This window comes from Lepisosteus oculatus, chromosome 7 (assembly GCF_040954835.1).
Source record: "Lepisosteus oculatus isolate fLepOcu1 chromosome 7, fLepOcu1.hap2, whole genome shotgun sequence".
Taxonomy (NCBI): Eukaryota; Metazoa; Chordata; class Actinopteri; order Semionotiformes; family Lepisosteidae; genus Lepisosteus; species Lepisosteus oculatus.
Genome location: NC_090702.1, coordinates 18865423 through 18892826, shown reverse-complemented (window position 1 = coordinate 18892826; position 27404 = coordinate 18865423). Strand labels below are relative to the sequence as shown.

Sequence of the window (27404 nt, the reverse complement as noted above, 5' to 3'; positions counted from 1 at the left end):
AGCATTCAAGTTCATGAGTGAAAATTACATGGTTCTTTTAAAAACTCAGTAAAAGAGGTTTGTCTTATGTACTGTAGGTGATTTCAAATTACGTTAAACTGGAAAAAACTCAACCATTGCCATAGTGACAGCAGCCAGAAAAAGAACAGGTCTCCACCACGAGCCCTTTCGAGGTGGAAAGAAAAACAAAATAAGCATTCTGATCTAAAGATATATAATGACAGAGAGCTAATCTGGAATACAATAATTTTGTAAGAATCTGACAGGGCAAATGTGAATGAAGATTTCTCACTGAACAATCTAAACATAGAATGTAATACTTGCAGATAATTCATGACTTACTGTACATGAAACAACATTATGTCAATTCCTTAGACACCATGAAATAAAGTTTCCAACATGGGGATTGACAGTATGAGCTAGTTACTGTACGTGTGTAAAATTTACCATGAAGTCCTGCTGTTTTATGAAGGAGACATAGTTTTCTGTTTACAGTGTATTGCTGTTGTGTGCGATTTCTCAAAGATTGCAAAGGTATTGTGTTAATAAATACTAAGCATCAGCGCAGCAGCTTTAAAGTATAGATTGTAAATAATTTAACTTTATTTCTGTGAAAATGCCGTGTGGCACTGAGGTGATTTGATATCTTTTGTTTTGAGGGAGGTATTATCAAAAAAAGATCTGTGTCAAAATGCAACTTAATGCATACCAGGTTTCTTTGTTATATACCGACCTTTTTTAGACTTATTAGATTAGTATCAGTGGAATCTTTATGTTGTTATTTTAGTCATAGAATGATACTATGCAGTATAAATCACTATGTGCACAACCTTTTTATATGACCTGTAATGAGCAATGATTTTTTATCACATATCCTTTCAATTTGTAATTTGTTGGCTCAAGACTCGGCTTTCTGGCAATGACTCCTATATGACAATGAGGGTCTGTAGGGAACCTTAGCCATGTCCTCACTTTTCACTGTTCTGGGCACCATGGCAACCTTTTCATTGGCCACTTACAGCCTGTGATTTGTGGCTGCCCATCTACGGCAATTTACATTGTAGTGTTTTTGCTGATCTGTGTGTCTGGGCCTTTTTTTCTTCAGGCCTGTTGTTTTGCTGCTCCAGGGAGACTGTCACTCAAAGTTTCTAATCCACATCACAAAGCATGCTACTGTAACTCCAAGAACATAGACCTGAGCTTCCCAGGGTCTTGTGCAAACTTGTGTTCTGAAACCTAATTCAAAACCATCGCCCATAACTTGTAAACCATAAGATTTTAGAACAGATTACAGAGATAATAAGCAAAACCTTTAAACATGATCACACACCAACAAATAACACACCCTCCACAATAACCTTCAACAAAAACCATCAGATTACCATTAGCCTGGAACAGCAAATCATGCAATCAGTATCGTATACCAAGTTCTATAACTCATCACTTAATACATTATAACAACCAGGTGTTTACTCTCTACTATTTAACCAGGATTTCTTCTTTAGTGTAACCCCCCTCCAGAAATATTGATAACCTTTCCCCTCACTCTCACCACCTGCTCTTGTCTTCAGGTGACTGAACACCAGAAGTGCTTCCAGAAACCACTTCCATGCAGAATGCAGCCCATGGGTGTACACTCAAGATAACCTCCACAACTGCCTCTACACATATAGTTGAAGTGTCCTCTTCCACAGTCACCATGGGGTCTGGAAGCCCTTACAATCCAAATCCCTCTTGGGATTTGTAAACTGAAACAGTCCCTTTTAAGGAAGAGAAAACTGCCCTTACAATCCAAATCCCTTTTGGGATTTGTGAACTGAAACAGTCCCTTTTAAGGAAGAGAAAACTCACCCTGCCTATCTCCCTCAATCGTAACCTAACCTTTAACCAGGAATAACCATACTTAACCTTAACTAGACTGACTGCAAGTAGCAGCAGTGTAACCTAGTAGCAGTTAAGAAGGCTTCCAGCCCAGAGCTTCTAATGCTTACTAACCGCAGGGAAAGATTCCACCTTCCCCAGTCTTCCCTTTCCATATTGGAGCCAACCAACTCCTCCGAGACTGTTCTCCTGGTGGTGCATGAACCTTTATCTGGCTAACCTTCAGTAAATTACAAACAACCGTTCAATTTCAGCTACAAGATCTAACCAGAGACTGATGTTAAAACGGGCGATCTCACTCTGTGTGTGATCTTCTCCTTCTGTCTCAGCCTATTTAAAGAGACCACATAATGAGCAATAGCTGCAGGGTGATGTGCTGTTCACATGTTACAATGCTCTGTGCAGCTCCATGGGCAAAGGTGTGTACTTGACCTCCATGCACACATTTGCCCCAGTCTCTCCATTTAACCCTTTTAAACAACTGTTTAACTCTTGCAAGGTTCTCTAAATGTCTCAACCAACCATTCTCCCTCATGTCAACTGCTCTGTTACAGTAGTCATTCATTTTTTGTCTCATGTTATTCCCCTACAAGAATTAGTGCCAATTGAAGGTACTGTGATGTCACTGCAAATCAGCTAGAAACTAGAAGAATCAATACATTGTTTGAGCTATTTATCAGCACCCAGGCAAGTTTTATTGCGCGTTAAGCCACTAGGGATACATTTATATTTTTTATATTATATTTAAAATATTTTTATAATATATATAATTTTCCCTTCTGTTATTTGAGACCTGTAATGTTAATCCTTACTCTAAATATCTTTTGCTGTAAACTGTGTCATAAATACAACAGGTTTTCAAGACAATGCAGTTCATCTTATCAGATTCATAAACTGGAGCAGGTATAAAACTATTCTGTCAGATATGATAAGCCAAATTCTGGAGATTTTGATATGATTTTCTTCTACTTCCCAAAGTAGTTTGTGCTTGATTACAGACAGTTAAGGGACATCAACAGTTACTAAATGGAATGAAAACATTCCTTTTCTAGGTGATAGATTAACCCTTCAGTACATTTATGTTCAGGTTGTTGTTACCACTGTGGAGGTATTACAGTTTTCTGTGAGTCTTGGCCTCTTCTTTTTTAAAAATAAATGTGTCATGCCTGCCATACCACAACATGCTCCTGGCACGGGTATAGTTCTTTCACGCATAAGTTGACATTCCAAACAAAAAGACTTTAGTTTTAAATGCTGTGGATCTCCAGTCACAGGTTTATGTCTCTTTTTTGAACAAAGAAAAATAGTGAAATGTTTGTTTTGATGCTCAGTTTATTTTATTTTCATGCATCATTTAATATAAAGTATAACCTGTGTGTGACGTAGCACTGTATATTGTCTTCTGTGCTTCTGTACTCAATATTTGTGTACTCATTTGTGTAACATTGTGTGCACAATAATAGTCTATGTGAATGTATCACCAAATGATTCCTAGTCCTAGTGTTGTGATGTGTTTTGCTCCAGATAACTCATTTTGTGAGTAGCAGATAACTGTTGCAAAGTCATTTTTGGCTTATGCTTGTGGGAAATAACTGCTATAAACATATTAAAAGCACTGGGTTTCCTGTTTTGGTTTGGCTTTAGTTCCCAGATTCTGATAAGATGGTGTTAAATTGAAATGAAAATTCATAAACTTGGCTTACTCTACTTGAATGAGTTCAGTATTTTTCTGATGCACAAAAAAGTTATTAAAGATTAATGCATAAGCATTTTACAGTATTAATACATGGCAGTCGTAGACTAAAACTTCCTTTAATTGGTAATGCAAGAGTAAAGATCATAGGATTAATCTATTTTACGTGATTACAATAAATTATATTTTAATTTGTTCATGACTGACCACACAGATGAAAGTTAGCTCCATTGTCAGAAATATGACTGTAAATGTAAAAGGCCTCCGTATTATTGAAAAATAAACTAAAAACAAATGTAATGGACCAAAAGACTAAAACTACAAGTGATAGGCTGATGCAGTGCCATGAAAAATATATGCAGCATATGTTGTCTCCACAGTTTTGTATTGGATATAGCTAGTTACCCACAACTGTGCAAGCAGCCTTTATCAAAACAGGAGACATCAATTGCTCGGCTCAGTTCTCCCCTGTAGAAGCAATCTGACCCTTAACCATTTGTTTTAGACGTGCCCCAGTGTGACAGGGGTTTGTTGGTGTAACAAGGGCTTTAGACTTGATTCCATTGTGTTCACATTATGTTCTGCTCACTGGCCATTCTCAGTGTTGTGCAGTATCAATTTGTTTTGATCAGATATTTATTTTAAAAAGAAAAGAAAGTGACAAAGTGAAAAAAAAACACAGAGATACAGAACATACCAAAACAGTTTACATTCTTCACAACTTTGCCAGTTCTTGCAGTCATATAAAATACGAGATAAAAGCAAATTAATAAGGATATGTTATTTATATGACTTTCACACGTGCCCTCTAGTACACCTTAACTGAGCTGTACATTTGAATTTATACAGAGTACAAGAATATAACAATACATAACATTTTTAATTGGAAAACAATTTCATGATTTATACTACCACCAAATCTGGAATTTCCAGATTTGAAACACTTATATCTACAGTACAGTGCTGTATCAATTCTTCACTACTGCTTTTGGATACCTAGTTACTGCTGACTGGTGATAAGGTTCTGGTTCAAAAGGTGACATTTGTGCTATAGTCCTTGACCCTGCTCTTTGAATGAACGCCTTAATAGATGAGACACTGATGAGTCCATTTATTTAAAAAATATAAAGGTACAGTAAGTCAAGGTTTGTTAGGACTCAACTACCTTATTTTCGTAGTAGCTTCTTAATTGTTGCACATGGACGGCTTTGTTTTTTTTCTGCTTATGTTATTTTCTTTGCTACTGTTCATTCAAAAATAGCAAATTCATGAATCTGCCCCAGCAGTGATATGCTTGTTTTTTACATAACTAGATCACTTCATCTTTGATAAGCAAGCAAAATATGGAGCAGGTAAGAAACACAGTAAACTGAAACATAAATTATTACTCTTTCAACAATAAGCCTTGAACAATTTGGTTTTTAATTTAGATTATTTAATAACAGATAAACTGTGGATTTGTCGTCTACTGGTACTGAATCCGTCAGATATTTGAATAACACTATTCTTTCCATTTCTGGTACTGGTTTATATTTTTTTTGCTTTTGTTGCATGCATCTATGATTTACAAGAAAATTATATTCCAGTTTGTGTTAGGCTTCACTTTGCAGGAGACTATTCATAATGCAATAACCGGTGTGCATGATTTCTTGCGGAATGAAATCTTCAAGACAAAGCTTTGTATTTGTCAGTAACATGAATTCTGATGGCTACATAAAGATCTGATATGTCCTTGCTCTGTGATATGTTACTGTAAAGCCTTTCAGTACCCAGATGGCTCCTGTATGCTCTGCTTGTTTGGTAATAGCTGCTGTCATCGAGTGATAAACTGTACACTGTGGAGTTACTGAACACTTGTGCTCTCACACCTGTTTCTGAGTTAATTTTGAATACAGCTTCATATTGGAGTTAATGTATTTTTAAACAAACTTGGTGTTCCTAATCACTTGTGCATTAGCTACATTTACATCAAAGAGACCGCAACCACAGTAGTGTAAGCAATACCTGCTTTGATTGAAAGTGTTTATGACTATTCTCTTATTTTGTGTTGTTGGGTTGTTTTCTCCTAGGTGGCTTTTTCCTATATCTGCTTCTTCTTATAGTTCTCTAACGAAATCATTTAGTGGCCACCTTACACCTTACATTCTTAAAAGTTTGCTTTCCAAAAGAAGTGAAAATGAAGAGAAAGACCTCCTACTATTTTTGCAATACTTCATTTTTAACGGTGGTTTAGGTAATGATAATCTGCTTCAGAGTTTCCTACACACTTTACTCTTGTAAAACAATGCAAGTTATACAGTATACCAATAAAGATTTAAACAAGATAAACAATAAATATTTTGATTTCTTGTTTAGATTCTTATTCTGTCTCTCTTTCCTGGGCTAATGGAAAATAGTTAGAGGTGACCAAGGCCTTAGTCTACTTTATATCACTGTTAAAAGTAAGTGCTTGTGGCCGGACTGAGACCTTCACCAGCTCTGCCAAATGCAATAATTCTGTAGCATTACATTTGCAAAACAGAGCAAGGGGTCTTAAGGAAATAGTACTTTAATTTACTTAAGCAATATTAATATAAAAATATGTGCAATATTTGTTGGTAGGTAGGTGAGTTTGAATGTATTCTAACATCCCTCCCTTTTTTGGGAGTGTAATCGTGTTTAAAATGCATACAGACATATAAAGCAATTGCTTAGTTTTGCTTTCTAAGTTACATTTGAAAAAAGGAAGTGATACATAACAATAATTCCAAAGAGTTGTCAAGCATGCAGTAAATACAGATACTGTGGTTTGAATGTCTGCTAGTGTAAACAGAAATCCTTTTTTATTCCTTGACCCTGTAACACTTGGCCTTAAGGCTCTCTCTTGAAGAGCTGCCTGTATTAGCTAAGAATCAGTGTCAGTGCTTTACAAAAGGGTTTTAAGTTGGACAAACATTTTCTAGTGTCTTTAAACATTAACATTTACAGTACTTACATTTTATAGGATCACAGTGTTGTCAGTGCAGAGTAATGTTGGTGGGGAAAAGCAGACTTAGTGTTATTAATTTGTTTTATTTTTTCCCTTATTTCTTTCAATTGAATAGTACCATTCATTAACGTTTAAGTAAGGAAATGCTCTGAATATTAATAATAATTCTGCAGCTAGAGTTGCAAGCTTTTTTGACAACTTAAAGCAAATTTTATTTAAATGTTTTTTCTTCATTGTTATTGTTTGCTAAAAATGTCCTTATCCATAATGATTTAGAATTCATATTGACATTTACATAACTATTAAATACTAGAGGTAAATCAATGTGCGAGTAAACCAACTATGAAATGAATTATCATTGTAAAGAAAGAGAAAGAGACATTTATGTGAAGGTTAAATATTTACTGATTCTAGAATCTTGATCTTGGACATCAGAGAAGGCCTATGATTAATGATCATTTAAGGCAAGCATTCCCATTTCAGAAATATTAAAAGGGAGGTAAACTGCTGCAAGGCACACCATACAGATTTTTTTTTATTTCAGCACTGAAATAAAGCTCACCAGGATCAGATAATGATCAGTCGTGCATAGGCTGAAATGTGCTCAACAACAAACACATAGCTTATAAAGCTTGACATCCTTGCAGTCAATGACATTTCAAAAATTGAGTCCATCTGGACTTCTATACTCTACATTGACTGACTTTGATGAGTTTATGTAAGTGATTCTTACCTTTAGCTCTAAGAATTTTAAACTGTATAAGGGGCCGTTAATTGTAGTTTTAATTTACTCATCTTCTAACTCACTATGGGACCAACACCTTTTTAGAACCAATACAAAAAGAAAGATTCAGTAAGTGCTCTGGTGTATTTTCATAAAAAATCAAAATTAACGTATAGACAAGTAAGAACTTATCCCTATTTACATCCTAAAAGAGCAACTTCTCCTCCTCATCAGCCCTCGGTATGAGTCATTACACATACATTTCTGTCACCTGATTGCCTTCTTATTCTGCTTTTTTTAAATGCATTTATTTCAAAAGAAAGAGATTCATGTGAAGCCTACACACACAAAATTCAAGCACTTTATTCATGTTACCATGTATATTAATGTATGTCACTCTTCAAGCCATTACTGTACTGCTTCAGAACTGATATAGCGAGTGGAACGGACATGTATAATGGCCGAAGCCATCTTGTGAGGTCATTCCCTCTATTGTCTCTGTACAGGTGCATTTTACCTGATGTGCAATCAATGAGAATACTTTATAAATTAAGAATGCCTCAGTTTGTTTTATTCTTTGTACTGTATATATGGCAACTTCAGCAGTAACTTACTGTAAAAGGTCGCTTCCAGTATCCAGTACAAGCTATTATTAAAAAGGAGGTTACAAAGTACACTAAATATATTCTTTATTTTGGATATCTTGTTATATTATTTTAAATATATTTTTTCATATCTTACAACAAATTATATTTTTTGGCTGCTGTTTTGTTTTTCTGTTTCATGTATTATATTGATTATAATCTCTGCTGAAACCAGGAAATATTTAAAAAATGTAGTGGAGAGTACAAGACAAGTTGAGACACGTATTTTTTTATTTGATAGTTTACTTCCTTATCTTTCTTTCTTCTCAGTGTTTTGACTTGTTTTCATAAACAAATCATTCAAATCACTTTTAATGGAGCAAATATTACAATAAGACAGTTTTGACTTGGCACAAAATCTTTGTATGTCATCGTTGTCAAATGTCTCACCTCAGAGTTTCATATGTTGTCACAGACTTTGCTCATTTCCATATTTCGACACGTTGCAATGATTAACAGTATAGCCCAGGGGTAGTCAACCTGGGCACCTGGATTCCATGCCATTGCAAATCTTTGTTCCAGCCCGTCCTTTAATTTCAAAGTGATCCTTAGTACGTGGGTTAATTAAGCAATCAATTCACTACATAACTTATTGCAGGGTCAAAGTCCTGCAATAGCATTGAATCCACATTCCAAGGTTGACTACCCCTGCTTCACCACCTCTAAGATGGTAAAACACAAAGGAGAAGAGAGCTTGACAAAAGGAAAACCTTCCTCAAACTGTATTAGAAATGTTTTGAATGCTTTTATCTTTTTGAAAGAACATTTATTTTTTATAGATTGTTAATTTATTTTGCATATGCTGTATAATATTGAAACATAATGTATATTTATAGTTCCAGTAGGTAGCTGCGTCAGCATGCGAAGGATCCAAAGGAACAGGTAACAGGTTTATTCCATGTTGAAAAAGAAAAGAAACGAAACACAACGTTTTGGCTGTGGATTCACACCTGAAGAAGGCTCCACAGCCAAAACGTTTTTCCTTTCTTTTCTTTTCAGCATGGAATAAACCCATTACCTGTTCCTTTACAACATATACAGACATATTTCATTTCCAAGAACTTCTATGGTAAAGATGCATTTGCTGAAAGTATTTTGGTTCTACGAGGATACGTGCAACATTCGTTTTTTACTCTGATTAAAAAAAGGTCCTCCTTCTTGCTGTTGATTGTTTGGACTCAGTAATTTCTTAAATACTAGTTTGATGGATTCCTTCACAAGCCACATAGTCCTTCTCAGAACAATGGATTTAATTTACAAGATCCAAAAACAAATTATGAATGCCAACCCCAGAACCTTGTGCCAGAACATCTGGAACATTTATCAGTCTATAATGCTTTCCACTCACATTTAATTGAGTGTTGTGTATATGAGCCAGTGATAAGTTATCTTGCTCTGATTAAGCAAGATGGGTACAGATTTCTAAAGATGGATGCCTGAGAATATTTGTCAAGTACATGGAAAAGGTAACTAAATCTAGAAAGAAAAACAGGTGTATTTATTTTTTATCTCTTGACCTAATTCCCTTTTTCCACAGCAGCACAGTTTTTTTGTTTGTTTCATCTTCATTTCTTTGTTCCTTAACCTGTAATATGAAATGCTACAGGGTTGAGTAATAGTGGATGTGCTGTACTGTACCTCATCAAGGCTTAAGCAAAACAACTGCATTATGATTTTCTTTAGTACACAAACTCTCCTTTAGTCCCTATGGCGATGTTGTTTGAAGATGAATTATGTCATCAGGTTCACTTGTTTTCTTTAAAAAAATATATATGACAGTTTGACCTAATTATGTAGGAGAGATTTGGAAGCCTTATCTAGATTTCCAATTATTGTATAGGAAAAATGCATAAATTCTGACCACAACTCATACAGAAACTGGAAAGCCTGGTTGTGAAACTGAATAAGATGAGAAACTAAAAATTACTAAAGGTTAGTTAGCTGTAAACCTTTTGATTCTTGTTGCTGTTGTGTATTTGAAGGATTGGCAGCTAGTGTTTGTGATTTAAAGAGGCCATATTGACTGCCAGTCAATCTATGTATAGTATTTAACCTACCTGTAGATTACCAATTCACCTCCATGAAGGGAACAAAAAATCTTAAGTATCTTTGGTTATGCAAGGGCTTGATAAATTACGGGCTTTTATATATTCAATTGTCATTATAATTTTGCCATATTTTTCTTCATATTTTCAAAGTAGTTTAAGGGGCATCTAGCTTCAACAGAATTATTTCATTCAATAATTTTTGTACTGAGCATCTATAATTAATGAGGGACAGGAACAATACTTATTGGTCATTTGTATTAATGATGTAGTGTGGTGAATGCTTTCATTTTATGTTCAATAGTGGAAGTGGCTCTCATTATTCTCAATCAAGGCATTCAGCTGTGAAATGATGCTGCAAATTGTAATTTTCCACTCTTCCCTGCCAGTAGCTGAAAACTATATCTGTATAATGGTTCCAGATATGGAAAGGCCATAGATTATCAAGAATCCATTATCATGTGGCTTCATAAACATCTCCGTGTATAATAATGGAGATGTCACTGAATACGATTTAGTAGGGTCCTCCAAATAAAAAAAAATCCTCAAATAAAGTAACACTACCGTAAAACATCTCACTCTTCCTGAGCTCACAATATGCAAGCAGAAATGTCTCAGAAATGCCAAATGCCAGATGCTACCAAGGAAAATCTGTTTGGGTAAAAGTGATGATAATATTGATAACACCGACCGTGTTGATAATAGTGGTAGAAGTGGTACAAATAGCTGAAAATATCCTGGCATAGGTACGTCAAAGATAAAAATTTGTGAAATTGTAAAAATCAGTCTAAGATTATGCGGGCAGTTAAAATTACCAGCAGCGTTTGTGGTATTTAATGTAAATTAGAGAACCACAGGACAGGACAGTTGTGTCAGTCTCCCTGAAAATTGCTTTATATGATTGAATGTTGCCTGATCATAAATGGTTGTAGTATTTGATTATAAGTAGTTCAGGTGGGTAGCTGCGTCAGTATGCATAGGCGGCAAAGGAACAAGTAATACGTTTATTCCATGCTGAAAAGAGAAGAAAGAAAAAACCTGAAGAAGGCTCCATGGCCGAAACGTTTTGTTTTCTTTCTTCTCTTTCAGCATGGAATAAACCTATAACTTTTTCCTTTGAATATGAGTGATGCTTTAGGCTGAAGTAAGCAAGGGCAGGTATATCAGCTCCTTTCATGGATTTCAAGGACAGTAAGCCCATGGACCAAAGGAGCGACTATGGAATCTCCAGAGGTTTTTGCTTATGCTGTTTGAGGCATTTTCTCAGGAAGTTAGGACCTCCTGATCTTAATTTAATAACTTGCACATAGGATTTTGTCATAGAGCTTTCATTCCAGCAAGTCCCATGTATGTCAGTAAAATATGCAAATCAGTCAATGAATAACAGTTTGAATGTTCAGTATTTTTTTCAGACGTTTACTGGAATGCCTTCAGATCCATCCCATATTGTTTTTGCAGAAACATATTGTGCTAAAACACAATAAAAGAAAGTCTGCATGCCTAATCCAAACACTTTGGATTAGCCATGCCTTTTTAAATATAATTTTAAGTAATATTTGCTGGTACTGACAGCTTGGTGACAGAATCAGAATAAGATTCAGATGGATGCTCCCACCATATATTTTCCTTGGGAATCTAAATGTGATTACAGTAATCCCATATATGCAGGATCTTATCATTTGAGTTTACCTAAATGAGAGCTGATCTCTGCAAAGGGCAACAGTGGTTCAGACAATATTGCCAGTGGGAAACTGGGCACATATGAACATTTTCAATTGAAGGTATGTGGCATTTAAGAATCATGTCAAATAAACATCAAATGGCACAACTTTTTACCCCAGAGCTGTTATGAAATGACAGCCATTTTCAACAGAATTTGAAACAGACTGTATTTAACAGAATGCACAAGTTATTTCATAATACAAAAAATAAGACCATGTAATTTAATAAATCTTAGTTTATAAAAGTAGATTTAAAAGATTAGTTAACTTGTAGATGTTTAATTTAGTAAATACTTTTAATAAGAAGTCTCATAACTTATGGTAGTTTTATCTGTTGTCAGACATGCCACTTTACATATTACTTTTTATATAGGGTAAATATGGCATTTGCCAAAAAATGAAATCTGGTGCAGAATCTTTTTCATTATTTCATTGCAATGCAAGAAAAAATATTGTGTCGTCAATGTGTACATTTACTGACTGCTGCTGCATATCATTTCCTATAAAAGACCTTTTTTAATTTGTAGTCATTTAGCTTTGGATACATTTTAAATACATTTGCTTAAGTAATAAAGCTTAATTAAGAACTTCAGAAGAAGAAAAGCCTTCTGAAATAACACAGAAACTGGACAGGGGCATTCCTGTATCATTCCCAGTTACGTGAAAAAGCATACCAGCTGATGAATTTTATTACTATTTTGAAAGTAATGTATTATCTATCAACATATTATGTATTTCATCTAGATATCATTACAGAATCTTTTGTAATATTCAGGACTTTAATCCTCATAGAGTAAAGCCAGTATTAAACATAAATGTAAACTGCTTCTAAGAAGAACATATTAACATATTCAGATTTCTCTTTGCACAATGGATCATTTTCGTGCTTGTTTCTACCAGATCAACAGCAGTGATATTTGTTGAGAAAAGTTTATGCTTGTGTAGGACGTTGTTTTTAGTTCACATTTATTTGTACTTTGCATTCTTTATACCATTTACCAAAGATTGTGAGCTTGTGTTTTGGATTGAATTGTAGTTGGTCTTTGATGGTGACTTGAAGAAATATTTAAAAAATCCCTGAACCTCAGTTACTCACTACACTATTGGCTCCAGACCACTTGAAGTAATTGAAAAGTGTGGCTTAATAATGAGTAGGTTATTGTGGTTTCTTCAGCTGTGTAATGTAAGTCACAGATAAAATTTAAGTATCATATTACATTTCAAGGAATTACATTTATAAGAAATAAAGGGTGGAAAACAAATGTATATGTATATACAGTTGCAAGAAAAAGTTTGTGAATTTGGAATTACTTGGATTTCTACATTAATTACTTATAAAACTGTGGTCTGATCTTCAACTAAGTCACAATAATAGACAAACACAATCTGCTTAAACTAATAACACACATTGTTTAAACATTCACAGTTGGTAAAAAGTATGTCAACCTCTAGGCTAACTTCTCCAAAAGCTAATTTGAGTCAGGTGTTCCAATCAATGAGATGAGGTTAGAGGTGTGGGTTGAAGTTGCCCTGCCCTATAAAAGAAGCACACAAATGATGGTTACCAACAGAGTCTACTCTTCACAAAGAAGAGTTCATGTCAACGATGCCCTAATCAAAAAAAAATCAGAGGATCTTAGAAGAAGAATTGTATAGATGCATAAAGCTGGAAAATGCTGCAAAACCATTTCTAAAGACCTGGGTGTTCATCAATCCACAGTAAGACAAATTGTCTACAAATGAAAGAAATTCAGTACTATTGCTATTTTCCCTGCAAAGATCACGGCAAGAGCGCAGCGTGCAATGCTGAAGGAGGTGAAAAAGAACCCTAGGGTAACAGCAAAGGACCTGCAGAAACCTCTTGAACTTTCCAAAGTCTTTGTTCATGTCTATAAGAAGAACACTGAACAAGAATGGTGTTAATTGAAGGACAACACGGAGGGAACCACTGCTCTCCAAGCAAAAACATTGCTGCATGCCTCAAGTTTGCAAAAGAACACCTGGATGTTCCACAGTGCTTCCGGGTCAGTGTTCCCTAGACAGATGAGACAAAAGTTAAACTCTTTGGCAGAAACGTGCAACGCTGTGTTTGGAGGAATCCCACAAGGAATCCCAGAAATATCGATGAACTGAAACAGTTTTGTAAGGAGAAATGGTCTACAATTTCTCCTAACCGTTGTGCAAGTCTCATCAGCAGCTACAGGAAACGTTTGGTGGAGGTTATTGCTGCTAAAGGAGGTTCTACCAATTACTAAATACAAGGGTTCACATACATTTTTTCCAGCCTGGACCGTGAATGTTTAAACAATGTTCAATATTGTCAAGAAGAAGTACAATTGTTTGTGTGTTATTAGTTTAAGCAGATTGTGTTTGTCTGTTATTGTGACTTAGTTGAAGATCAGACCACAATGTTATGAGTAATTAATGCAGAAATCCAGGTAATTCCAAAGAATTCACATAACCTTTTCTTGCTACTGGAATGAAGTGTTCTAGCTGTTGCAGTTTTCTCAGAAAGTCTCCCATACCTTGCATTTATTTTTGTGACATTAAATTTCAATTTAAGGGCATGATACTTAGATATTTAAGTATCCAACACATTTTTACTTCTTCCAAATATTTTTTTCACTGCATGCCTTATTACATTTTTTTAACAAATATAATTCTCCACCCATAAGTATGTTCTTAGACATTTCAGATTAATAAAACAGACTAATTATATGCAGGGTCATGCACAAGGATGGTTGTGTTTCAAGAAACCTAGATGCTTAATACAGACGTGGCTTCAGGGCGTGTCATATTCAGTGTCGTTGTAAGCCTTTCAATTTAGTACATGCTGTCAAGCATTAAAGGAACAATGTACAGTACCAATTATCAAAGCAATGCCTGAGGAATCTAAGGAAGTATATTGAAAATGACTGCTCTGCAAAATCTGTTGGCTTCAATTGGTAATGCCCTCCATTCAGAGATGAGCGACAGATATTAGGAATGATGTTTTGCATATATATTGAATCTTGTATTGAATCATATATATCTTGCAAATGTGGAGCAGAATTATCAGCTAAAATACCTTAGAAAAAGGACACAAGTTTTAAAATAAGAATATTTGAACCCTCAATATGTTTTTTGTGCTTTTTTTGCCCTGTAGTATAATGAGAATTTAGCAATTCTTAACACTCAAGGATCTGAATTTTCTGCAGTCAGTAATGCCAACATGATATGCAAGCCCTTGAATCTTCTCTCTTTTTTCAGAAAGAGATGTACTATAGAGCTATTACTGACTAGGTTATATAGATTTGTCAGACAGAAAAATGGTCTGTGCTTTGGAACAAGGAACAATTCAATATCACCATTTTAAAAGGTTAAACAGCTATGTTTTTATACCTTCTTGAAAGTTTAGTGAATGTTTTTGGTCATGTTGTTTGAGATAAAGCAGGCCTTTTTCAGACTAGTTAAAAGTAATGTGGCAGCTAAGTCTGGATGTGTCTTAAACTGTGCATGCTTTTTAGTAAGCAACCAAAACCCATTGTGATTTAATTTTTGAATTTGTTTTATTTTTATTAGGAGAAGATATGTGTGATCTTTGTATTGTGGATTTATCTTTCATAGCAATATACGTATACTGTATATTATAAAGGAATATATAATTGAGGCCACAGAGTGGTTGTTTTTTTAATTCAATTGTAATTGAAAGGTAATCATTTCAGAAATTTCAATAGTTCATTAATCTTTACTGAGGTACACCAATCAAAGTATTGTTTTTTAAGTGCTGCAAATCAGTTTGCTTAATGTAGTTGTATTTTATTAGAAGAGAAAAAGTTACACTGCACTGTGTTTTTTTTTCCTGTAGGTTGTAGGGTGGTGCAGTGTTTGCTTCATACTTTATTCAATACAGAATGAATCAATAGCCCACTACAGTATTCACTAATTGAATTATTGTGCTCAAAACCACTTTCATTTCTTTATTTCTAGTTTTCCTTCTCTCATATCGAGAAGAAAAAGATTCAAACTATAAGAAAATAATTCCCGCAATAGGTCTTTTTTGCATTTCATTTCTAAGGATGTTTTATTCACAAGCTTGCCTCGTAAAGACTAAATTGTTTCGGTGCTAAACTGATTTAGATGGTAAAGAACCTCCTGGCTCCCACTGGGAAGTGTTAAACCCCTTATTTTAAGTTAAACAGGATTATAGATTAAGCTTGAATTCCAGAGCTTTAAGAATAATGAAATAGGGGCAATAACAGACCCCTTGCAGTTTCTGTAATTGAACTTTTTTGTGTGGTTTATAGTCATTTAAACTTGAAGTATCTTGGAAAGAAACAGATGGTTACCTCCCTATTACTAAGTGGCTGAGATGGATTCTGTCACCATGTTGTCACCAGGATGTTGATCTTTTCTTATATGCATTTATATTAAAAGATTCTAAATTGATAGACCTTTTTGTCAGTTTCTTTCTCACAAGATCAGTACACTGGACCATTGATTACAGTAAATTTAGAGTTTTTACAAAAGTTGGTCTCAGAATGAATGTAAGATGCAATCTTGATTGTTGGCTTTTTATCATTTGTGCTGTGGTTTATCTGTACAGATACAGACCCAGAATACAAAGTGCATTGTGCATTGAATGCAGTAGCCTAAAACAGCAGTATTTCCATGTTGAAGACTGGTCTTGTCATATATTGGTAGTTACACAATGTTGGACCTGGTGTATACTGGAATGAGAGACCTATAATGAAAATTGCATTAACCATTAAGTGGACCTATAGGTGTCAGTCTTCCTCCTGGCCTAGAATTTAAATTCCAATTCCCACGTCTGGTAGCTGTGGACATTCTGCTGCAGGGGTTATTGTCTTTCAGATGAGAATTTAAACTGAAGTTGTGTCTTCCTAAGTCATTTACAGACCCCACTGCAGTGTCCAGTGTATAGCAGGAGTATTACTACAGTGTCTTGATTAAGCTCAACTTTTGTCATGTACTGTACAGTCTGACTTCTCTGAATTTCCCCTTTATTTCAATAATTTTACACTTCACCAACTGGTGTGAAAAAAGTGCTATACAGTTTTATATATAATTATGATAATTCATGATTTTATTTGTGACAAACAATAGTTTGCAAACCAGCTTAGTAGTTTTTATCAAGAAGACAGTCTTAAGTGTTAATATTGTCTTTTTGGATACATATGAGCCAGAAGTGTAAGTGAAATATTTGTTTTTTCCCATGCCAGATATACCAAGTGAAGTGGCAGAGTGTCTTCCTTTTAACTTGATGGAAGCTATTATATTCTGAAAAGGGATCTTTATCAAAATGTCAGTGTTTAGAATGCCAGGCCAAGAACCTGTTCTGTTGTCTTTTCCTGCAAGTCTATAAAACTGCTAGGGTGCCTCCTTGTCCTATTTATGAAATTGTCCTTAAAGGATTGTGTTGTTCTTCTTACATCTCTAATATAATAATGTCTAATTCTACAATATACATATTTATGAGAAAATGTTCATAAACTACATTTTTCATTGCCCATTTGTCCTTCAAACTAGGAATGTCTGATTATAAGACACTTCTGACTACTTCATTAACTACCTGCCAACGGTGGTTTTCATAATCTTGAAACCTTGTTCTGTGTTCTGACACAGAATTCAGATGTCAAAACAAATAATAGTTATTCAGGCCTGAGTTGAGACTGCACAGTGGATGAATCAACTGTTCAAACTAGCACATAGCTTGCAGCAGAAAACCATGTGAAAATGCCCCCTGACATTTTGTTTACACATGGCTTTTTGCATCAGCCAGGCTAGCATATCATCATAATATTGACCAGTGATTCTAATCAATGAGCAGTATTGCTTTTGAATCCCATGAGATAATGGCAATCATCTTAACAATACAGGCTAAAATGTGCAGCTTTTTAGTAGTGAAAATATGGAGAGATCACGTTAAACGTTTGTCTTTGGGTCCCAGAAGTAACCATATGGACTCACAGACCACTATTATCCTGTGACCAGCTCTCTTATCATGTGGTTAGATTAGATTTTAGGGCACCCATCTATCAGAAACTTATGATATGCATCTTGGATAATAGTTTCAGTGCAACAAAATTTAGCACTTTAGCAAATTCTGTAACAACAAGACGTTATTTCTGGACTGTTCAGGTCTAACTTGTCTGTGTATGATATTTGTGCATTAACTTAATGTCATTAAAAAGATACCATTTAAAGTCACAGTAAGAACGTTACAGTGCGTTGTAAGCTTAATTTTTAGTCATAGAGCTGTAACCTGATGTCCAGAGGTCTGCAGTTTTATATTAGACTTCACATAACTAAAGGAACAAATAAAGGTTTATGCCACGCTGAAAAGAGAAGAAAAGAAACAATGTTTTGGCTGTGGAGCCTTCTTTGGGTGTAAGCTACACACCTACAGTACACACCTACACACCTACACACCTGCCCACACCCAAAGAAGGCACAACAGCCGAAACGTTGTTCCTTTTCTTCTCTTTTCAGCATGGAATAAACCTTTTACTTGGTCCTTTGCAGCCTATGCATGCTGACACAGCTACTTACTTGAAGTACTTCACATAACTAAGGTACCAGAATGTGGAATGCTGTGTAATAAAAACATTGTGTACGTGCAGTAAAATGGGATTGCAATAGTACAAAGTTATCCAACAGCAATCCTTTATCTGGAATCACAGTATATTGTTTGTTTTACCTTAAACTGTTTATTTAAACTGTTCTTATTTTGCTGCCATTGCTTTTAAATTTTGCCTTTAAACATACGTTGCCTCACAAAAGTTTTCAGACCCTTATGGCATCTGATTTTGTAAAATTGCAAAATAATGCATACACATTTTTAAATTTAATATTTTCAAAACCTGAATGCTTAAACTGAAGACTTGTAAGCAAAAGCTAATGAGAAAAAAATTGACATAGTTCAGGTGGGTAGCTGCGTCAGCATGCGTAAGCTGCAAAGGAACGGGTAATAGGTTTATTCCATGCTGAAAAAAAGAAGGCGGCTCCATGGCTGAAACATTGTGTTTTCTTTCTTCTTTTTTTCAACATGGAATAAACCTATTAAAAATTGACATATGTTTATTGCATAGGTTTTCAGACCTGTGAATTTAAAATTTGGTGACAGCATCATGGTAAATCTCTTATCAACTTTGCACACTGGCTTGGACAATTTTTGCACGTTCTTGGCAGATTCGCTCAAGGTCTCTCGTGTTGCTTGGGGATCACTTATGGACAGCTCTTTTCAAGTCTTTCCACAGATTCTCAATAGGATTCAAGTCAGGACATTGACGGGCCTTTCAAGGATTTTTACTTGCTTATTCTTAAGCCACTCCAGTGTAGCTTTTACCTTGTGCTTTAGATCATTGTCCTGCTGATATGTGACGTTTTGTCCCAGTTTAAGGTCAGAAGCAGGTTTTTCTTTAACATTTGCCAATTGTTTTCTCTATCTACTGTATATTCTTGTCAGTCTTGACAAGTTTCCCAGTCTTTGCTAATGAGAAGCAGAACTATAACAAAATGTTGTCACCACCATACTTTTTGCCAGTTTTAGCAATATTATGTACACGCTTTGTTGCAAACCCTGAGTGGGATTTGATATTTTTTTTCAGTGCATTACATGTTCCCTTTGTGAACTGACTCGTGGACATTTTCTCTGATTTCATCCACTAAACTCAGTGTTACATTGTCACTATTGGCTTCGTGGCAGCATCCCTAAGCAATTTCTTCCTTGCTTGGTTGCTCGGTTTGGTGGGATAGCCTGATGTAAGCAGTGTCTAGGTGCCTTCCTCTTCTTATTGTTAGGTATCACCGTGTTAATAGAGATATCAAGGATTGGATTTTGAAATAACTTTTACACCCTTCTCTTGATCTTTGTCTTTATACAACCTTTGTTGTTTTGAACGTTCCTTGGTCTTCAAAGTTGAATGTTTGTTTGAAATTCACTGCCTGACTAAGGTCCTTATGGATACAGTGCATACATACAGTGCAACATCTTTGAACACATATGCCGTCATGCCTTTTCCAATTTTGTTTAATATTTTTATCTTCTAATGTTTTTGTTTTTTGCTTCTAATGTTTTTTGTGGAGTAAGTAGTGTATGTAACAAATATTATTTCAAAATGTCATGCCTACGTGCTTTTAAGCAACCAAGTACGAAGGCTATAAAAGGGCCTGAATACTTTTGCCAGGTAATGTACAGTATATGCTTTTTGTGTGAATACCAAATAAATAACACCTGCAGTCACTGTAATGTGTTTTTTATTAATTTGTTTGTCTGACATTTTTATTTATTTTAATTTTTCAAACTATTATATTTTGAAATTAAATTTGGAACCACAACCTACCAGTTACTGTATATACCCAGAAGTCTAACCTCTATTCAATGCTGCTGCCTTTATTAGAACCTATGATTGTCTTTAAAAGTCTCTAATAGCCTCAAAGAGTCATTGTATAGCCAATTATTTTATATATATTTTTATATAAAGGTGGTCATCTTTACTGTTACAGTAATTACAGTATTTGCAATATTTTTGTAAGATACCATGGGCTATTACTGTATACTGCGAGCTTTAAGTTCATTTGAAGTTCATCTGTCAAAAATTGGTAGAACATTGGATTCAGGCAATACTTAGAAGTCAGAAGTAAAGTATCTTTCCAGATAATTTAGTTCTGGTAAAAAGAATAGCTACCTTATTGAGTTTATTGTGTGTATGTTTATATCACTTAAGGCTAAAACATTTTACAGCCTTTCATTATATTTCCCTTAAGCTACATTTAGGTTTGTTTTGTAAAAATCAGAAGAAAATTAAATCATAGCTTACATGCCCAATTTCATTGGATTGTATTGATAACATACTAAACGTTTTATAATACATGAAAGTGGTTCAACCTGAAAGGTTTTGTGAAAATGGTAGTTTAAACTTCTAAAGCAAATATCCTCTCACTGCTAAGTTTTATTCAAGGAATAAACTCATTTATACCAACAATCTTTGCTGTCTGTTATGTAACAACTGTTGAAAAAATAATACCACCGGACATCTGAAGAAGACTCCACAGCGGAAAGGTTGTCTCTTTTCTGTTCAGCATGGAATAAACCTTTGCCTGTTCCTTTACAGCCTACGCATGCTGATACAGCTACTTACTTTAACTTCATCCAAAACAAATAGTCAAATGTCTTGTCAAAACATCTGTATAAAGCTTTAAATCAAATTTTGAGAAAAATGAGTTAAAGCTTTCCTACTAACTAGGCTATTCAAATATGAACAAAGGCTAACCTATGTAATTCTTAAAGTCAGCATTTATTCCATTAAAAAAATTGTTCACAGTTTACGGTGATAACCTACTGGTAGTTAGTTGTAGCAATTTAACTTATTTTCTTTTTCTTCTTAATTAGCTGATGTTTTTCTGTACCTTGGTGTGACATTAACTGTTAGGAGCTACTGTATCTGTTCTGGTTAATGACCTAAATATGTTGACCTAGTTTTCACAGCATACTATTTCTGAAAGTGCATTGAGAAATGAGTTCAGAGAACTGAACAGCTGTATTTTTATAAAAATTTGTTTGATCATATTAATTAGAGTCGGACATTGTGCTACTGAAGATTCATGTGACCAGAATTGTTTTTAGAATTAATCTAACCTAAATAAAAAAAGGCTTACACAACAAAGGAATAAGCAGTCCTGTTGTGTGCAGTTTTACATATCATAAGGCCAGTATCAGATGAAACTAAAAATGTTATACTGTCATTGTAATTTAATGTATTTTTAGAAAATAAACCAAGCTTAGTGTTTAGAATATAATAAACATATTCAATTCAACAATTCATAGCTTTTAAAGTATATCAACACCTTATTTTCAAATATTTCAAGATAATGTATATAGTTTTACATTTAGTAAAAGTTAAGAGGATTATACCTTATTTATTTTAAATGCTTCACAATAGTGTTCTTGATTTTTTGAATCTCAGATTTATCTGAAACACTGAGCATTTTCTATCATTTTCTGGTCAGCAGACATAAGCTTTTATTTTGTGGTTCTGTCTATCCCCTTGGAAAGTGACCAAAACTGACAGAATTCCCTGTGTGTTTTGTCCAGTTTAATATAGGCCAGTGGCCTGCGTTCCAGCAGCTAATGCTTTCTCCAGCAGCTTCTAACCTGAATGTTCAATTAAAAGGGAAATTCATATTGAGAAAGCCCCCCTAGAATTGATTTGATTCTATAATGCTGCAGCTACTCTACAAACCTTGTAGAAGTAGGATTTGTCTGGAATACTTACTATATATTTCTCATCTACTAGAATCGTACCATTCCTGAAACCTAAATGTTTAGTTTTTTTTTTTATTTCTTTTGCAATCTTCGTTGTGTGCTGCTTGCGCAGCTGTTTCCTTTATTCACTTTTATTGCTCTCTGTAGGGAAGTGACCGCGCAGTTTGGACAGTTGTTCCTTAATTACTAAGTAATGGGAAAAGGGAGTGAACCAAAGACCTGGTGGTTTCTAAGCAACTTAAATTAACCCACAGACAAGGAGGGCAACTCCTAATCCAGAAGAATGACAGATTGGTGTTCTTTATTGTAACAGCTTTAGCTGGACACTGTCATGCTCCCTTTTGCTCAATGGGCTAAGTTTCTCAAGATTGGCAGGTCCGTTTGAGCAAGGTTTGTTAGCAAATAAAAAAGATTCTTTACAAGGCATAACGTAATGGTGGTATCTGTAGGACATCCATTTTTCTGAATGTATAATTTTTGTGCTGGGTTTCTATTAATCACATTACTTAGGCCCATTCAACACATTTCCTCATTTAGATTAAGAATCTCTTAATGTGCTTAATTACGTAGAAGCGTGTTTTTCACAACCGGACCATGCTATATGATGCAGCTTCAAAGGGGCATACCATTTAATGATTGTCTATAATCTGCTTTTTTATTATGAAAAGCCTATGATGTTTTAGCTCTGTGGCTGATAAAAACGCATTCAAGTCAATGTAAATCCACTGATTGTGAATAGGATTTGCAAAGAGCCTTGCCTCTCAATTATTAAGACAAATGCCGCTTCCTGCATCCCAGTATATTGTTCTCATCCCACACACTGTTCTCACTCAGTCGTTTTGTCTAGAAATGCTACAGCACTTGTCTTCTGCAACATCTTATTTAAAGATGCCACAGAGGACAGTGTTTACTGCCTCATTCCGTTGACATAAGACATCTCATTTTCCATGGGGTCTTGACAATGTAATGAAACACAGCAAGGCACAGAAGACAAATAACAAGGAGCTCTCCGAGGGATGAAGTAACTAAACCAGAGATCAAGTACAAAACCCTCATGAAATCAAATCAAACAAGGTATGAATAGCAGGCAATGGAGTTGCTGAAAATAACATTGTTATTTAGTCTTTTTTATTGTTAAAAAGATTATTCAGTACAGTACTTCTTTTCTCCCTTTGTTTCCCCATCTTGAATACAAAAAATATATAGTTTCAGCTAAAGCGTGCATAAACTAAAGTGGCACAGTGTGTGGTTGAAACTATAAGTAGATTAATCTTGATATTGTTTAGATGAATAGTTTTTCTTGTGGGTACTGCGACATGGTTGCTCTAACCCTTTTACCCTTTAGAAACCCGGAACAAAAAGACACCATTTTTCTTCAGGGAAAAAATACAGCTGCTACCACAATAGCACAGAGATGTCAAGGTATCTTTGTATCATTGTAAAGCTGTCAGTTGTTTTAATTCTGAATTGATTAGGAGCTTGTAATTTGGTTGAAGCTTGATGATGTCACTTGTAATGTGATGTTGTTTCTTTCTTCAATGTTTAACTGGAATTTTTTTTCTTTGAGATTATAAGACATGTCTGTGACTTGAAAGTAAAACCATTTATTTTATTTTTTCAAAAAACATTTGTTAATTTTTTCAGCTTTCTGCCTCTGGAAATATTAGTGTATGTTTAGAAGTGTTCTTCTTTTCTTTTACTTAAGTGAAAGCTACCCTGAAAGTTGTAAGCATTTGTACTGTTTTGTAAACTTAGATCTAGACACGTAATGTTTTAATATACTGTAGTAGTTGTATTTTCCAACATAGCATTCCTTGTAAAAGATAACATCCAGATATCACACTGCAGCAATACAAGAAAAAAAAATCAATATCATCTGTAGCTGGTGGAGTGCTATATTTTGAATGGTGATTCCGTTGTATTTAGAATGGAAACCATGCTTGTGTGTAACAGCAGCATCGTAAAATTTCATAAACGTCTGAGACGAGCACCACCTGAGGAGGGTGTGCTACATGAAAGGTGGCAGAGTGCTCTGAGTTTATAAATAATGTCTGTATAAAGATCTGGAAAATTAATGGAAGGCTGACAATAATATTTTCGGTTATCTTCTCATCTTTTTCTAGAATGCCTGTTGCACATGTCATGAACTAGTGCCCAGTCTGTGTTTGTATTTTCACAGACCAAGTACCAAGAATTTAAAGACTTGCCCACAGTGGCTGGCATAGTCTTTGACTTGCTTGTTAAAACTGGAGTTTTGCTTCTGAAGCTGGGATTGGACTGGACTGTGCCATACAGGTTTATGAAGAAAAGACTCCTTCTTTCTTCTAAATGTAGCATCCCTTGGACCTTCCTGGTAACAGCATCCTGTTAGTATTTTAGGATATTTTAATATTCTGTTAGAATAGTGTAATATTCTGTAAGGGAGCACGTAAATAGAACAGTACAGTACATTATTTTATTTTGTAGATCATGTTAAAGTGTTGTTTACAGTGAGTGTTATTTTTTTCCTGTCTAAAATACCAATAAAAACCTATTTGTATCTCATTTAACTGACATTTTTTTCAGTCCTTAGACTATGAATAATCACAGAAAATAACCTATATTTCCATATGTGTAGAATCTTTTTTTCTGAAATACTGTTTTGGCAAGAGAGGATACTATTTTTTTCTAGATAACAGTAAAAGTGAGTGATATTACTGTTCCTGGTTATATTCTCTAGGCTTCATTATTTTTATGAAAATCGAATTTGTTTTTGAGTGCCATTAAATGGATACATGTTCACTCTGTTTGACACTGATCACTCTATGAGCTTCTCACAATATTCATGTTTAAGGATTTCTGCCTTCATGGTTTTCACAACCATGAATGTGAACTAAGTAACAGACGTAATCATGCTCTTTGGTGGGAATTTGGTTATTTTATGTTTCATTCTACTTCACTTTTGCATTTAGAATAAATGTAAGCAGTTTCACTTGGGTTAAATGGGTAATATATTTTAGTTTTTTTTTTATTTTCCTTTGCAGTTTTTACTGACATTTAACTTCTTTCATGCATAAACTTGTTCAGTCTGAGCATTCATGTTTTGTTTAAAAAATATCCACCCATTCATTTTCTGAACAATTTTATTCAGTACTAGGTTGAGGGTGGAGCCGAGCCTAGCCTGGCAAGCAACAGTCTCAAGGTTGATACACCCAGGATGGGATGCCAGTCTTCCAAAAGACATACACAGACAGTGACATGCACTCACTCACACCAGGGCCACATTTACAGAAACAGTCACCCTACCAGTTTGTCGTCTTTGAACTGTGGGAGGAAACCGGAGCACCCGGAGGAAACCCACACGAACATGGGGAGAAGATGCCAACTCCATGAAGATGCATCTCAAGAATTGATCTTGGGTGTTCCAGTACTGCATGGCAGTAATGTTAATCACTGTGCCACCATACCCCCCTTATTAAAAATATACACATTAAAATGTATATACATCATTTATAACTAAACAAAACTGAAGATCACTAGAATGGGACAAAGACTTTTGAAAGACACTCTACAGTTATAGTAGTTACTCCTGTGCTCCTCTTGCGATACTAATGTGAAAATACTATTTTGGACATATACTTTCTGAAGTGTGAAATGTTTAAACTCTCTATTAATACATCAAAACCATATCCATGCAGCACATAAGTATGTGTTTAATATCAAAGCTGTCCTATGATTGATATGCACTTTTATTAGCCTTCTTTTGTTTTTATCTATGATGGTGAAGCAGCCCAGATGTCCTAACATATCAGTATTTTACACCAAAAAAAGGAACTAGAATTGAATCTTTTTCACTGAGGGTCTGAGGAATAGCCTTTTGAAAATAAGCATGCATACAACAAACTGCAGTGTTCTAATGTGCACTACTGTACACCCATCCACCCAACAAAAGAGAAAAAAGAGTAAGGAGACCCCTTCTTAAGACCATGAAAGTGTCCTTGGCTTCTATAAATGATGTACAGTATATAGCACCATATATAGCCATAGCCTTCTGCAGTAAAAAATGTTGCCTAGAAAGCATTATATTGATATTGTCTTAAATATGAGTTAATCTTAAAATGCTTTTCATTCTAAACCAGACTTGGTACTGTAAAATAAAACTTAGATAGTTCAACTTTTCTTTACATAATGTAAGAATTGTATTATAAGAAATACATTTTCATAGTATTTAGAAAATTCTTTCCTGACATCATAAGAGTTTAAAATCTCTGAGTAAACATACAGTAGAGACTGTCACAGGGAATAGTGCTGCCTTGTCCAGAAACACCCATGACACTAGTTCTTTCACTCCAAGCACGACAGACCATGCAGAAAGTTACATTATCATTTTTTATTAGAACACATTATCCATTATTTTTTTTTCCATTTTTTTTTAATTTCCAAATCTGATAAGTGTTTTTTTTTGTCTTACAGAAAAAGAATACCTCTCTCTTTCTGAGTGTGAGTTTGCTTGCCACCTGGGGTGCCACCTTACTAGCGGCCCGCTTCTACTGGATGGGGAACAAGCCACCCAGCTTCTCAAATTCTGACAACCCAGCAGCTGACTCAGACAGCCCTTGGACACGGACTCTGACCTTCTTTTACCTACCTGCCGCCAATGTATGGCTGTTCCTGTGCCCGGATACCCTTAGCTTTGATTGGTCCATGGATGCCCTGCCTTTGCTCAGGACCCTTGGTGACTGGAGGAACCTTCACACTGTTGCCTTTTACATTGGATTACTGCTCTTAGCTTGGTTCGGTCTCCGGAATCAAACAAAGGTTAAGGAGACCAATGGTAAAGCATACGTGATGAATGGGAAGCCTAATACAAATGGACATAGTTGTCATTCAGAAGCAGAGCACTCAAACGAGGAGTTTAGTCCCACAAAAAGCGCTGAGAATGGCATAAAAAACCACTACATCCCAAGGACATCACTGCCCAGCACAGAAAACATAGTGGTGTTCTCTTTAGGGCTGTTGTCTTTGCCCTTTCTGCCTGCCACTAATCTTTTTTTCTACGTGGGCTTTGTAATAGCAGAGCGTGTACTCTATATACCAAGCATGGGCTTTTGTCTGTTGGTAACTGTGGGAATGAGGACCCTTTATGTCAGATTAAGGAGAAAATTCCTGAGGAGTCTTTTGTTATATTGTAGTGCCATTTTGATCATTCTATATGGGATTAAGACTGTGCTGAGGAACCAGGACTGGCAGAACGAGGAGATGTTATATAAGTCAGGGATAAATGTGAACCCAGCAAAAGGTAAATCCTTCTTCACCAGTCAAGCAGCATGTTACAGGATATCGTGTGATGATGAATGATGAATTGAAGGAATTGGAGTAATGGTTGCAGAAACCTCGTTATTTACAAAAAAAAAATGCAAAAGTCAATGAAAATGTTTTTTAAATGTTTTAATATGAATCATTGTATCATGAAATTTTGTTT

General features: G+C 35.1%; 1 protein-coding gene across 1 annotated transcript in view; it reads left to right on the top strand.

Moving 5' to 3' along the window:
• tmtc2a (transmembrane O-mannosyltransferase targeting cadherins 2a) overlaps positions 1 to 27404 on the top strand; it is a 168839-nt gene that overhangs the window by 82400 nt on the left and 59035 nt on the right. The window contains exon 3 of the mRNA XM_006633607.3: positions 26396 to 27221. Within this exon, the coding sequence (XP_006633670.2) occupies positions 26396 to 27221 (826 nt within the window). The remainder of the gene's footprint in view (positions 1 to 26395; positions 27222 to 27404) is intronic.